Source organism: Microcebus murinus, chromosome 10 (genome assembly GCF_040939455.1).
Source record: "Microcebus murinus isolate Inina chromosome 10, M.murinus_Inina_mat1.0, whole genome shotgun sequence".
In the NCBI taxonomy this organism is placed as follows: Eukaryota; Metazoa; Chordata; class Mammalia; order Primates; family Cheirogaleidae; genus Microcebus; species Microcebus murinus.
The window spans coordinates 82,553,756-82,567,653 of NC_134113.1; the positions used below are offsets into that span (position 1 = coordinate 82,553,756).

Below are 13,898 nucleotides of genomic sequence, written 5' to 3' on the forward strand. Positions count from 1 at the left end.
TTTTAGAGCAATTTATGACATTACTTGAATGCATCACAGGTGGGGTGTTTGTATGTATGTGTGTGTGTGTGAATTTCTTTCAGAATTGTCTGAGCATCACTAGAATGGACATTGCTAATGGTCTGGTCAAAGAAAAATTAGCCAAGCAGTTAACATTTAATACACATTCAATGTGTGTAGGACCTACATACTCTTCTTGTGTATATCTGACCAATAAATGTACTCCCAGTTCCACTAACCTTCCTCCCATCTACCCCCATTGTATGGTGCTCTTCCACATCTTATATTATCATTTCTTACTTAATTCCACATGCTATTGCAATGACTTACCCATTCATTTATTCATAAAATTTTATTGGAAACCTACTAAGTGCTATATTTTGGAGGGTAGGAGATAGTTACAAACATGCATGAGACAATATTTGCCCTCAGGAGTTGGCCTTTGTTTTTAGTTATTTTACATAATTTTGGTTGTTTTATGTCTTTTCTCTCCCTTTCTTTTCTTCCCTGCCATTCTCTTTTATATTCTTCCGGTCATCTCTCCCAGAATTTACTCTCCCTCTCTTTTTTCTCTCACTTGGATTGCCTAATCCTTCTGCTCTTGTCCTTTTGCACTATGCATATTCCTCTACTCTTCTCAAAGGGAACTTACACAATGGTATGTTGTTTCTATCTGCACCATATATGCTATGCATCGGCCCTTTGTAATCCATTTTTCTACTCCCATTTTGAATTTATTTATTTATTTGCTTGTTCCTCCCACCCTTCCCCTATTTTTTTTTTTTTACAAAGGTATTGGAGGACCTTAAACAACTAAAAAGTACACTAGACTATACACTCAGTGAGGGCAGAAACTATTTGTTTTATTCACTCCCATATATCCAGCACCAAGAACAATTCCTGGCACATAACAGGCTAAGAAACAATATGTCTGGTAAATCAATCAATGAAAGAAAAATAGTATATTATTTTGGAGAAAGAAATCAGCCATTTTGGCCCCTGCTTCTGAGAAGCATTTTCTATGACTGCAACCATAATTTCTTAATTGATGTAATATTGCATCTAGTAGAACTGCTATTTATAGGCTTGGTCACCTTGAAAGTAAAAACAGAAGACCTCTGAGATGTCTCCAAACAGTAGGAGAGGGTATCTAACTAGGCCTGCTGAGAAGTCCTACAGGAATGTTTAATCCAATTCTCTTCCATAAAATACTATTTGTTTATTGAGACTATTTGGTAGTATCTGAAAGCATAAAATTGTGCCTTTGACAGTCTAGAATCAGGCCACTGAGGATACTGTAAAGCTGAGATCATAGAAGGTTGGAACTGGAAGGACCGTTAGCATGATCTAGGATTTTGGCAGACTAGGAAAGTCAGGTCCAACGTGGGCAGATAACATCCTCGAATCCACACTGTTTGTTAGCGAAAAACCTGGAAGTAGAAACCTTCCAGGCCTCTTGTTTCTAAATTCTTATCTCGCAACAGTCATTATTGCAGAAGAAAGATTTCTTCCATTACCATATCTAAAGCTTGTCTACGGTGTACCTGTTGAATGTCCAGATATAAAACAGCCTTTCAGAACAAAGCAATATAGGATAATACATGATGAACATTTTATATTTCATAAAGCCAATTATTTTACATTACCGAAAGTAAGTTTAATTTATCTTCTAGTGCAAAAATTAATTTCATACATATTTTCTGAAGGATTTGTTGACAGCAGAGTTGTGATTTTAAATTTTAATTATAATAAGACTTTTAACAAATATGCCAGAATGTTGATACTCAAATGAGATTTTCTTTCAAAATAATTAGACTGAGAGATGAGGGATTTTCCCAGTGATATTACCATTTCTTTTGCCTGCTACCAATGGTAAACCTATTCTTAAAGGCTAAATTTTTTTCATTACTAAGGATATCCTAAAAAAACATGGAGACCAATTTTAAAAGAGAAATTTTAGAATAATTTAGACAATGCATTGCTAAATGCATTGATAGTTTTTCAAGGTGACTGCTTTGAAGAGACTAGTACTCAATGAATATATTATCTTTTATTTGTTTAAAAATATTTAATCTTTGATTATATAGGTATACTTTTCATGTGAACCTCAAAATTTGCTGTTGTTTGTTTATGCATTTGCTTTTGGCTTAGAAACAGTATAATGTAGAAATAACATTATACTTTAAGCCGTGCCTGTGTTCAATTCCTAGATCTGCCTTTTATAGACATTTAAATTTGGGGAAGCTAACTGATTTTTCTAAACACAGTTTCCTTTACACAAAGGTAACAAAACGTGGGTCATAAAGGTATTTTGAGGATACAAGAGAGATAATGAAAGTTAAGGTGTTTTGTAAATTGTAAAATATAAAGTACTCTACCACTGTCCCCTACCATGATGATCATTGGGACAGTTGAAGATGACACAGGGCTTCTGCCCCGTCCAGAATCTCCTTGCAATTTGTATTTACAACTAACATTCTTTTTTTTTTTTTTTTTTTTTTTTTTTTTGAGACAGAGTCTCGCTTTGTTGCCCAGGCTAGAGTGAGTGCCGTGGCGTCAGCCTAGCTCACAGCAACCTCAAACTCCTGGGCTCGAGCGATCCTTCTGTCTCAGCCTCCCGAGTAGCTGGGACTACAGGCATGTGCCACCATGCCCGGCTAATTTTTTATATATATATCAGTTGGCCATTTAGTTTCTTTCTATTTATAGTAGAGACGGGGTCTCGCTCTTGCTCAGGCTGGTTTCGAACTCCTGACCTCGAGCAATCCGCCCGCCTCGGCCTCCCAGAGAGCTAGGATTACAGGCGTGAGCCACCGCGCCCGGCCTACAACTAACATTCTTAATCTACATCAGTGACTGTCCCCAAGGCAACACTACACTCAGCTTAGTCTAACAACATGGCTGTGACAACTCCCCTGAAGCCATAATTTATGAACTTTGCATTCCCCGATTTTCCTGAACATTCTCATTGACAATAATTATAACTGGTGTTCATTTAGCAGCAGGAGAAACCAGGTCATTGAAGGTAATGGAGGTTAGACACAGAGACAAGATAGACAGAGAAGCATGGAAGGAAGGGCAGGGAGGGAGATGAACATCAGGCAGTAAGCAAGAATCCACTGAACAGCAGGAAATAGAATATACAGTGTCGGGAGTGTTTGCTTTGAGCCCCAGGCAGGGTTTCAAGCAGTCAGGTAGATATAATCAGAGAAGTCTGCCTGGAACAAGGTAGTCATATTTAAATAGGCTCAAAACCAGTGTAAGTTAAATATAACTGATTTTAAATTTTAATTATAATAAGACTTTTAACAAATATGCCAGAATGTTGATACTCAAGTGAGATTTTCTTTCAAAATAGTTAGGCTGAGAGATGAGGGATTTTCCCAGTGATATTACCAGTGATTATCCCAGTGATATAACTAAGTAAAGTTATATTTAACTCACACTAGTTTTGAGCCTGGGGCCTCGTAAAGCATATGTAACTCACACGTCTTTTCACCTTGGGAACAACATGAACTATTTGAAGTTGCATATAATTCATGCACAGAAAATTATGCTTCATAATTATTTTAAAACAAATAATGCATAGATAGGTGAAAGGATGAAAAAAAGTCATGCTGGGAACTCACATTTGGAGGTAAAGCCATGGGAAGGATTCTTGAAGGAAGAGGGCAAAATAGTTCCTACAAGATCTGGCCTTGTATTAAGAGATATAGACTCTGGAAACAAGGCAATCTAATCACCCCCATACAGGATGGCATAGACCTGAAGGCATCAGTGGACATTCTGACCACCTGCTAAAGAGAGCTGTTTGCTGTAGGGCTCACTGGGTTGAAGGATGCTATTCTCTCCTGAAACTGCATGTGATTCGAGCACAGTGGAAACCATGGAGGATTGCATTAGAGACCACTCCAGTCACCCAGCTGTCCAAGGGGGGAAAAAAGACAATTATTTCTAAGAATGGATCATTAATTTTGTGTCAGGCAAGTATTAATCACTTTTATGAGCATTATCTTGCTTACCACATGAACTACCATGTGAGTTGTATTTAACTGAGGGCTTTTGAGCCTAGGGCTTCATGAAGCATATGTAACTCACACGTCTCTTGACCTTGGGAACAGCATAAACTATATGAAGTTGCATAAAATTCATGCACAGAAAGCAATAAAAAATAACAAATTTTTAATTAAATTAGAAAGAATTGTTTTGTTTTCAAAGTTTTTATTTTATTTTTGTAATAAAGCACCATGGCTCTAAGGAAAAAAAAATTTTTTTCTAGTGTGGCAATGTGATACATCTTATAAGACCTTAAGAGGCAGTTATTACTTCTATTTTAACCATAGGAAAATTGGAGCTGGATTGGTTTTAATAACATATAATGTCACTTCACCAAGAATAGGCAGAGGCAAGATTTAAACTCTGTATTTCCACTATGAGGTTGTTTCTGCAAACTAATCAGGTTGATTTTGTAATGCAAAATGTGGAGTTAGCAATATTTATATTTTTCAAAGACATTCAAATTCAAACAAGATAAATTTTGGTGACAACAACAGACTCTAAGTCATAAGCTTTATCAGCTATTCTACAATAGAACAATAATTCTCCTCCCATTGTTATGATGTTTAAAAATAAAATTATCTCATTATCTCATTCATTTTGAAGCTCTACCAATAATTAATTTGATTAAACAAGCCAATCATCTCAAATCATTTAATGAGGGAACATACCCTTGGTAGGAGACAGTTAGACCTGCCACGTCAGAATTTTCACAGCCCAGTGCAAACAGGGAAAGGAACAGGAGGTAACCAAAGACAGATGATCCCAAGTAGAGTTTTGCAGCACCACACACACTGATTCTGAATTTTTTCATGACTATCCCACCAGAGAATATTCCAAGGGCCACTGCAGGTATGTTGATGAGCCCTAAGGAACAAGAAAAATGGTCATAACAGTTTTATTATTTATAATAGTCAAAAGCAGAAAAGAATATCAATATCCATTAATAATAAATAAATTGTGCTATATTCACATAATAGGATATTATAGAGCAATGAAAAAGAACAGACTACTATTATATACAAGAACATGAATGAATCTCATAGATTTCACTTCAATTGAAAAAAAACTAGACACAAAAAAGTATATAACATATTATTCAATTTATATGAAGTTCAAAAATAGGCAAGACTGGTCTGTGATGATAGAGTTTGGAAAAGTTATTAGCTTTGGGGAAAAGTATTGACTGGAAAGAGATTTGAGGGAGGCTGTCAGAGTACTAAAGTGTGCTATTTGTTCTGGATGGGGGTTACTACACAACTATATATGTAAAAATTTATTCAGCTTAACTCTACATTTAAGATCTGCAAGCTTAACTGCTGATTGTAAATATCTCAATAAACATAAAAAATTTAAAATAAAATAAAAATAATGTCTCTCATAAATGTTCATTCCTCGTCTAGTCTTGAAGTCAATATAAAGTTTTGATTGGCATGAATGGGGTGTTGGGGAAAAAAAAACCTAAAACATTTTTTCAGATCAACTGATGAATAATAAAATTAATGAACCAATTAATATTGAAAGTAAAAACTTATTTCAATATTGAAATATTACTGCTTTTACTTTCAATATTTTACTTTCACTAACCTGCTAAGGTTAGTGATCTAACCTTAACATCAAGAATTATATTAGCATCTGCTACATGCTCATTACTCAGGATTATTATAGAAAAATTACATCTCCTAAAATATACTTGGCTGGGTTTCCCCAGCCCCCATCTCTTTCAGAGATAGATACATAAAACAATTTTACAATATTTTATGAAGAGAAATTATTTTAAACCATTGGTTTCTCCTATCATAAAGGAATATGTCCAAAGAAATAGAATGTATTTTGTGCCTTGAAACAGTAACATTAAATGACATCTTCTTGGACTAAAGAAACTTAGTTTCAGGTTTTAAAAATATTCAGTTACTTCAAGGGTGGTGTTTATGTATTTGTAGATTCTGGTTCCTCTCCATTCATTTCTTCATGATTTCCTAGGCCCTTGAATATCTTTCTCATCACTGACAGTACTGCTGTGCTAGAAATACAACCTTTTTAAATAACCCACAAACCTATCTAATGGGTAGAATGAATATTAATTAGGTGATAGGAACACTTATAGCCTTGACTCAAGCATTACAAAAGCAATCCATGTAGCCAAAATAATTTTGTACCCCCTTAATACTTAGAAATAAAAAAACCTGTAAAATAATAATCATAAATAAAATCACAGAAAAAAATGCATCTAAGATGGTATCAATGAGAAAACATGAAGGGCACATAAACATACCAATAACAAAGTTGGCCTTGGAAGATGACTGCCCATACTGTTGCTCAATGTACTTTGGTTTATATGTCACCATGCCAAATAAAGAATTGAACTGAACAGTGCTTGTACACAAATACAGGAAGTACACTGGATTTCCAAAAAGATTCTTCAGTGATGGAAGAAAATCTATAAGACAAAAATAACACGGAATAATTAATGACAGTGTCACACTTGGCCGCAGGTGCAGCCATGGTGGCAGGACTTAGATGGCTAAGTCCCATTGTCATAGTGTTTGGGAGTAGTCATAGTGTGCCACACACATACTGTGCATCCTAAGCCACTGTCACACCACAAGGCTGTCATCTGGCCAGGTTCGGGTCCAGACATAAGCACTTGCTTCTACAGGAATGCAGTATAGATTCCATTAGAGGTAAAAAGTCCAACAGGAACAGATTCCTTAAAAGGCAAGAGTGATGAGAATACCCTCTCACCTCCAGCTGGGAGCCATAGGCAGGACATCAAGAACTTCACTTTTCTGGTCTCTGTTCTTCTAACTTGTGTGTGGTCACAGGGAAAGGAATATAAAATTTATCTCCATTTGAAGTATGAATGTTGGTTTTGGAAATGAACTTTGGTATTCTCCTTTCTTCCTATTATGTAGCCAATCAATTAGACATGTGAAGAATTTGGATAAATGTAAATATTGTCTGAGAAGAAGTGGGGAGGAGATCAATCTTGTGTCTACACCCCCATGGAGGGGATGTATTGGAACTCTCTACTCTTTTGTCCACACCCCACTCACTCAAATCACTGGTGGGAGACTTGCAATACTCAAATGGGTGGATCTCACCTGTTCAAAGGCCACCAACCCTGCAGGTTCACTACTTTCTATTTTGTCCACCCAGCCTTACACAAACAGCAATCCTTGTTAGAGGATATTGCAGGGTCTAAATCAAAGGGATGTGAGAGGGTGGAGATGTCATGGGCTGCAGACAGTTTTCCAGTAATAAAGGTAACTTATTGATCTCCATTTTTGCTTCCTGTATGGTTTCTCAATTTTTTAATTTTTGGAACACACAATGAGACGTAAGGGGTATTATTTATAGCACCCCTAAAGTCTCAACAGGAAAACTGAAAGTGCTTCAAAATCATGGATAATTTGACTTACCTTTTGCCATTTCCATTATTTTTGCTTTTTCTCCGTGGGGTGTTTGGTAGTCTGTGTGATCATCGATAATAAACTTGGATTTCTCAGTGGAGGAATTAGAATCCTCTCCACTTTGGGGTCTTGGTAGACTCTTTGGTAAACACCAGAAAGGCACAGCTGCAAGAAGACTTATGATTCCTGCTATTAGATAACCAAGCCACCAGGCTCCTACCCATTGGGGATCCTTTGGGGTAATGGTTATGTGATCTGAAAGACAGAGATGATGGCCAAGTAACACACATAGCAAACTAACGTGTTGAAATAAGCTACTTTAAAAGAACTACATCCTTGCATAAGCTCTATCACATCCTAAAAGTGCCTAATAATTCACACATGATATTTTTTAAAAATCTGGACATTATTACAGGCCTACCTTGGAGATATTGCAGGTTTGACTTCAGATCACTGCAATAAAGTGAATATTGTAATAAAGCGAGTCACATGAATTTTTTGGTTTCAGGGTGCATATAAAGTTTATGTTTCTACTACTCTGTAGTCTATTAAGTGTGCAATGGCATTATGTCTGAAGAAGTACATATCCTACTTAAAAAATACGTTATTGCTAAAAAAAATACTAACAATCATCGGAGCCTTTAGCAAGTCATGATCTTTTAGCTGGTGGAGAGGCAAGCCTCATTGTTGACAGCCGCTGACTGATCAGGGTGGTGATTCCTGAAGGCTGAGGTTGCTGTGGCAACTTCGTAAACTAAGACAACAATGAAATTTGCTGCATCAATTGACTCTTCCTTTCATGAAAGATTTCTCTGTAGCATGTGATGCTGTTTGATAGCATTTACCCACAGTAGAACTTCTTTTAAAATTGGAGTCAGTTCTCTCAAACTCTGCTCTGGCTTTATCAACTAAGTTTATATAACATTCTACATCTTTTGTCATTTCAACAATGTTCATAGCATCTTCACCAGCAGTAGGCTTCCATGTCAAAAAACCGCTTTCTTTGCTCATTCATAAGAAGCATCTCTTCTTTCATTAAAATTTAAAATTGCTGAGATTGTAGCAATTGTCACCTCTTCAGGATCTTCTTCTAATTCCAGTTCTCTTGCTAGCTCTCTTGCAGTTACTTCCTCCACTAAAGGCTTGAACCCCTCAAAGTCATCCATGAGGACTGGAATTAACTTCCAAACTCCTGTTAATGTTGATATTTGACCTTCTCCCATGAATTATGAATGTTCTTAATGGCATCTAGAATGGTGAACTCTTTTCAGAACGTTTTCAATTTACTTTGCCCAGACCCATCAGAGGAATCTATGGGTTATAGATTCCTATCTATGGCAGTTATAGATTCCTGAAATTCATTTCTTAGATAATAAGACTTGAAAATTGAAATTATTTCTTGATCCATGGTGTGCAGAATGGATGTTGTATTAGCAGGTATGGAAACATTTATCTCCTTATACATCTCCATCAGAGCTCTTGTATGACCAGGAGCATTGTCAATGAGCAGTAATATTCTGAATGGAATCTCTTTTCCTGAGCAGTAGTTCTCAACAACGGGCTTAAAACATTCAGTAAACTATGGTATAAATAGATGTGTTATCATCTAGACTTTGCTTTTCCATTTATAGAACACAGGCAGGGTAGACTTAGCATATTTCTGAAGGCCCCTAGGATTTGCAGAATGATAAATGAACATTGGCATCAACTTAAAGTCACTGGTTGCACTAGCCCTTAACAAGAGAGTTGGCCTGTTCTTTGAAGCTTTGAAACCAGGCATTGACTTCTCCTTTCTCACTAAGAAAGTCCCAGATTACATCTTCTTCCAATAGAAGGCTATTTTGTCTACACTGGAAATCTGTTTTGTATAGCCACCTTCCTCAATGATCTTATCTAGCTTCTGGATAACTTGTTTTAGCTTCTCCATTAGCACTTGCTAATTGACCTTACACTTTTGTGTTATGAAGATGGCTTCTTTCTTTAAACCTCATGAACCAACCTCTCCCAGCCTCCAATTTTTCTTCTGCAGCTTCCTTATCTCTCTGAGTCTTCATAGAATTGAAGAGAAATAGAGACTTGCTCTAGATTAGGTTTTGGCTTAAGGAAATGTGGCTGGATCGATCTACCCAGACCACTAAAACTTTCTCCATCTCAGCAATAAAGCTGTTTCACTTTCTTGTCATTCATGTGTCCACTGGCATAGCACTTCTAATTTACATCAAGAATTTTTCCTTTGCATTCATAATTTGGCTGACTGGTGCAAGGGCCTAGCTTTCAGTTTACATCGATTTTCAACATGCTTGACTCACTAAGCTTAATCATTTCCAGCTTTTGATTTAAATTGACACTTTGACTTGAACACTTAGAAGCCATTATAGAGTTATTAATTGGCCTGATTTCAATATTGTGTGTCTTAGAGAAAAGGCCCTAAGAGAGGGAAAGGAATGGAAGACCCACAGGTTAGTGGAGCAGTCAGCACACATACATGTATTAAGTTTACACCTTATGTGGGCATGGTTTGTGATGCCCCAAAACAATTTCAACAGTAACATCAAAGATCAGTGATCACAGACCACCATAAAAGATAACAATAACAAAATATTTAAAATATTGTGAGTTACCAAAATACAACAAAGAGACAGAAAGTGAGCACACGCTGTTGAAAAAGTGGTCCCAATAGAATTGCTCTAGGAAGAGTAGCCACAAACCTTCAGTTCATAAAAAATGCAATATCTGAGAAGTACAATGAAATGAAACACAATAAAACAAACTATGCCTGCATTATCTTTCTCATTGAAGGAAAAAGGTGTTTCTGGACCAAGATACTTCCTTCTTTTGGTCACTACTTTAAAATACAGAGTCTAAATTCTGGTAGAGATTTTCAAACTGTGCTCTGGAGTTCTGCACAGGGAACTTTTGCAGGAGAAAGGAAACATGAGAGGGAGAATTATGAGGGTTCAAAACTTCCTATGCCAGCTACTCCCTATCAGTACCACTTCCATTCGATTTACATGTCGAACGTCTAAGATTTTACTTGAAGGAAAAGTTATGCCCTACACTCCCCAGTCCAATCCTTGTGCAAACCTCACATTATACTGATGGTAAATTTAGGACTCATTTAGGTTAAATTAGCAGAATGTTTTTCATTAAATGGTGGTTAATAATACTTCAGAGCTATTCTAGGGTTAAAGCAAGATTTGCATATGTAAATAAAACTTACATATCTTTATTAATAAACTTTAATTAATCAAAATTAAAAATGTTTAATTAATAAAAATTAATAATTAAATAAAACTTTATTTTTGACACCTTTTCTCATTTGACCAAAGAGTCGTCATTGGTGATTTTTTGAATTAAAACTAAGTGGAGTTTTTCCTATATAAGAATTAAAACAAATCATTATATCTCCACCATATTCTATGAGAACAAAATAAGCACATCTCCTGACAAGTATGCTCAATTCCCAACGCATTATACTTGATAAGATGTTTATATTAGTTTATCACTGCATGTTAATTGCTTCCCCTTAACAATTTTCCTCTGTACCACTCATCACATGTATAATTTCTTATCTACATCAGTTTTTACAAGTGGATTTTAACCTTCGTAAAGTCAAGGAACTCAACTATTTGTTTAGTGCTATTGAATAGGTATCTGGGATAGAATAAATGTAAAATAATTTGTGGAGGGGCAGTAATTAATGAATAAATGAAATATTTGAAATGTGTCTTACAGGTTATTTGATTTAAAACATGTGAGAATTTTGCATTCTGTTTTCATATATGATGACTTTCAAATGCAATTCCAGGTTTTTTTTTTAGTGAAACTTATTTTCTTGTTTATAACTGACTTGTTGGCATTCTTTTTAAAAAAGATCAATATCATTTATTTCTAGGAGGGGCATCTCAGAGAGATAGTCACAAATTAACAGCTATAGAAAAATCAGGCCCCCTAACTTATTTCCTATACAAGCAATCTCCTAGAAGGATAGCCAGTTCCACCGTAATATGCCTCCACTTAAAAAAGCTTTGTACAGTAAAAAAAAGAAGGAACATTTGGTTGCTAGAAGGCTTTCAATTCTTGGTCTTTGTGGCAAATGCCCAAATACATCATTAATTGATGTAATTGTAATAAATGTGACACACCTGAAATCAACTAGAGCCAAAAAGAAGCCAGTTTTCAGTCTTAACTACACTGGAGTGTATTTGAACTGGCAAACCAGAAGTGAAAAAGGATACACCTTAATAACACTCTGTGGGTCATCAGTTTTAATCACCACCTATTTTTCATATTCCATTTATTAATACATGTGAAGATTATATCAATAATAAGATTTCCATGGATTATTTTCCTTTACTGAAAGACTACTATCCTACTATTTTATTTTAATTAAATTAATTAATTTATTTTTAATTTCAGAATATTACAGGGGTAAAAATGTCTTGGTTACATGGATAGCTTTTGTACTGCTTGAGTCAAAGTTATAACTGTGCTCATCACCCAGATAATTTACACTGTAACTGTTAGGTGTGATTTCACCTATCCCCTTTTCCCCCCTCTCAGCTGCAGGATTTCCATTGAGTTTTACTTCCATCTGTGCACATGAGATCAGTTAGTTCCAATTTAATAGTGAGTACATGTGGTGTTTGTATTTCTATTCTTGTAATACTTCACTTAAGAGGATGGTCTCCAGTTCCATCCAGATTGTTGCAAACGGTTTTATAAGAAATAATAAGATTTCTTATTATTTTAGAAATTTTTCTTATTAGAAATAAGAAATAGAAATTTATTTTTTTATGGCTGAGTAGTACTCCATGGTGTAAAAATACACCATATTTTATTAATCCGATCATAAGTTGATGAGCACTTGGGTTGATTCCATATCCTTGCAATTGTAAACTGTGCTACTACAAACATTCAAGTGCAAGTGTCTGTTTGATAAAATGACTTTTTTTTTCTTTTGGGTAAATACACAGTAGTGAGATTGCTGGATCAAATGGTAGGTCTACTTTTAGTTCTTTGAGGAATCTCCATGCTATTTTCCATTGTGGTTGCACTAGTTTGCAGTCCCATCAACAGTATATAAGTGCTTCTTTTTCTCTGCATCCATGCCAGCATCTATTGTTTTGAAACTTTTTGATAAAAGCCATTCTCATGGGGATTAGGTGATATCTCACTGTGGTTTTGATTTCATTTCTCTGATGATTAGAAACATTAAGCATTTTTTCAGGTTTATTGGCTATTAGTATGTCTTCTTTTGAAAACCTTTGCTTATGTCTTTTGCCCACTGTTTAATGGGGTGGTTTGATTTTTGCTTGTTGATTTGCTTGAGTTCTTTGTATATTCTGGTTATCAGATGTATAGCAAGCTAATATTTCCTTCCATTCGGTAGATTGTTTATTTGCTCTGTTGATTGTTTCCTTGGCAGTAGCTTTTTAATTTAATCAAGTCCTATTTATTTATTTTTGTTGTTTCTGTGATTTCCCTTAGGTTCTTTGCGTAGGCCAATATTTAGAAGAATTTTTCCAACATATTCTTCTAGAATTCTTATGGTTTCATGTCTTAGATTTAAGTCTGTTATCCACTGTGAATTAATTTTTGTGAGTGGTAAGAGATATGGATCCTGTTTCAATCTTCTACATGTGGCTATCCAATTTCCCCAGCACCATTTATTGAATAGGGATTCTTTTCTCCAGTGTACATTGCTATATATTTTGTCAAAGATCAGATGGCATTATACGAATGGTTTTATATCTGGGTTCTCTGTTCTGTTCCATTGGCCTATGTCTAGTGTTTTGGTTACTATAGCTTTGTAGTATATAGCTTGAAGTCTAGGAAAGTGATGTTTCCATATTTGCACCTTTTGCTTAAGGTTGCTTTGGCTATTTGGGCTCTTTTATGGTTCCAAACAAAGTGTGGAATTATTTTTTCTGGATCTTAAAAAAGTGACATTGGTATTTTGATGGGGATTGCATTGAATCTATAAATCACTTTTGATTGTACAGACATTTTAACAATGTTGATTCTGCTGATCCATGAGCATGATGTTTTTCCATTTGTTTGCATCATCTTATAAAAAGGCAATTTGATATTTTTCACACTGTTCCCACTGAAAAAGTTGCAGTAAGTAAATAAAAATAAGCTCCCTTACCTAGGTTTACAAAGCCAATGTCAACATACAGTTTGGCACACAATGAGCCTAACAGGAAGCCAAAGATCGGTCCTATAATTGCAACTGTCTGCACACACCCTGCACCAAGAAAGAAAAAAAAAAAAGGAAAAAGAAGTTACTATTTCTTCACTTGGATAGAATAATAAAATTTTAAAGAAATGCAAGAGAGATCCAGTTAGCCGCTCAAAATGTTTCAACCCCTCGTTTGCTTGCATTTAATGTATCAATTTTTTAACCACATTGAATCAAGAAATAAG

At 35.4% G+C, this 13,898-nt stretch overlaps 1 protein-coding gene across 1 annotated transcript in view; it reads right to left on the reverse strand.

Annotated features, from left to right (window-relative positions):
* Nucleotides 1–13,898, reverse strand: part of SLCO1C1 (solute carrier organic anion transporter family member 1C1) — a 48,178-nt gene that overhangs the window by 14,641 nt on the left and 19,639 nt on the right. The window contains exons 7-10 of the mRNA XM_012785505.3: nucleotides 13,621–13,719; nucleotides 7,479–7,724; nucleotides 6,332–6,496; nucleotides 4,728–4,923 (exon numbers count right to left, since the gene is read on the reverse strand). Coding sequence (XP_012640959.2) covers nucleotides 4,728–4,923; nucleotides 6,332–6,496; nucleotides 7,479–7,724; nucleotides 13,621–13,719 — 706 coding nt within the window. The remainder of the gene's footprint in view (nucleotides 1–4,727; nucleotides 4,924–6,331; nucleotides 6,497–7,478; nucleotides 7,725–13,620; nucleotides 13,720–13,898) is intronic.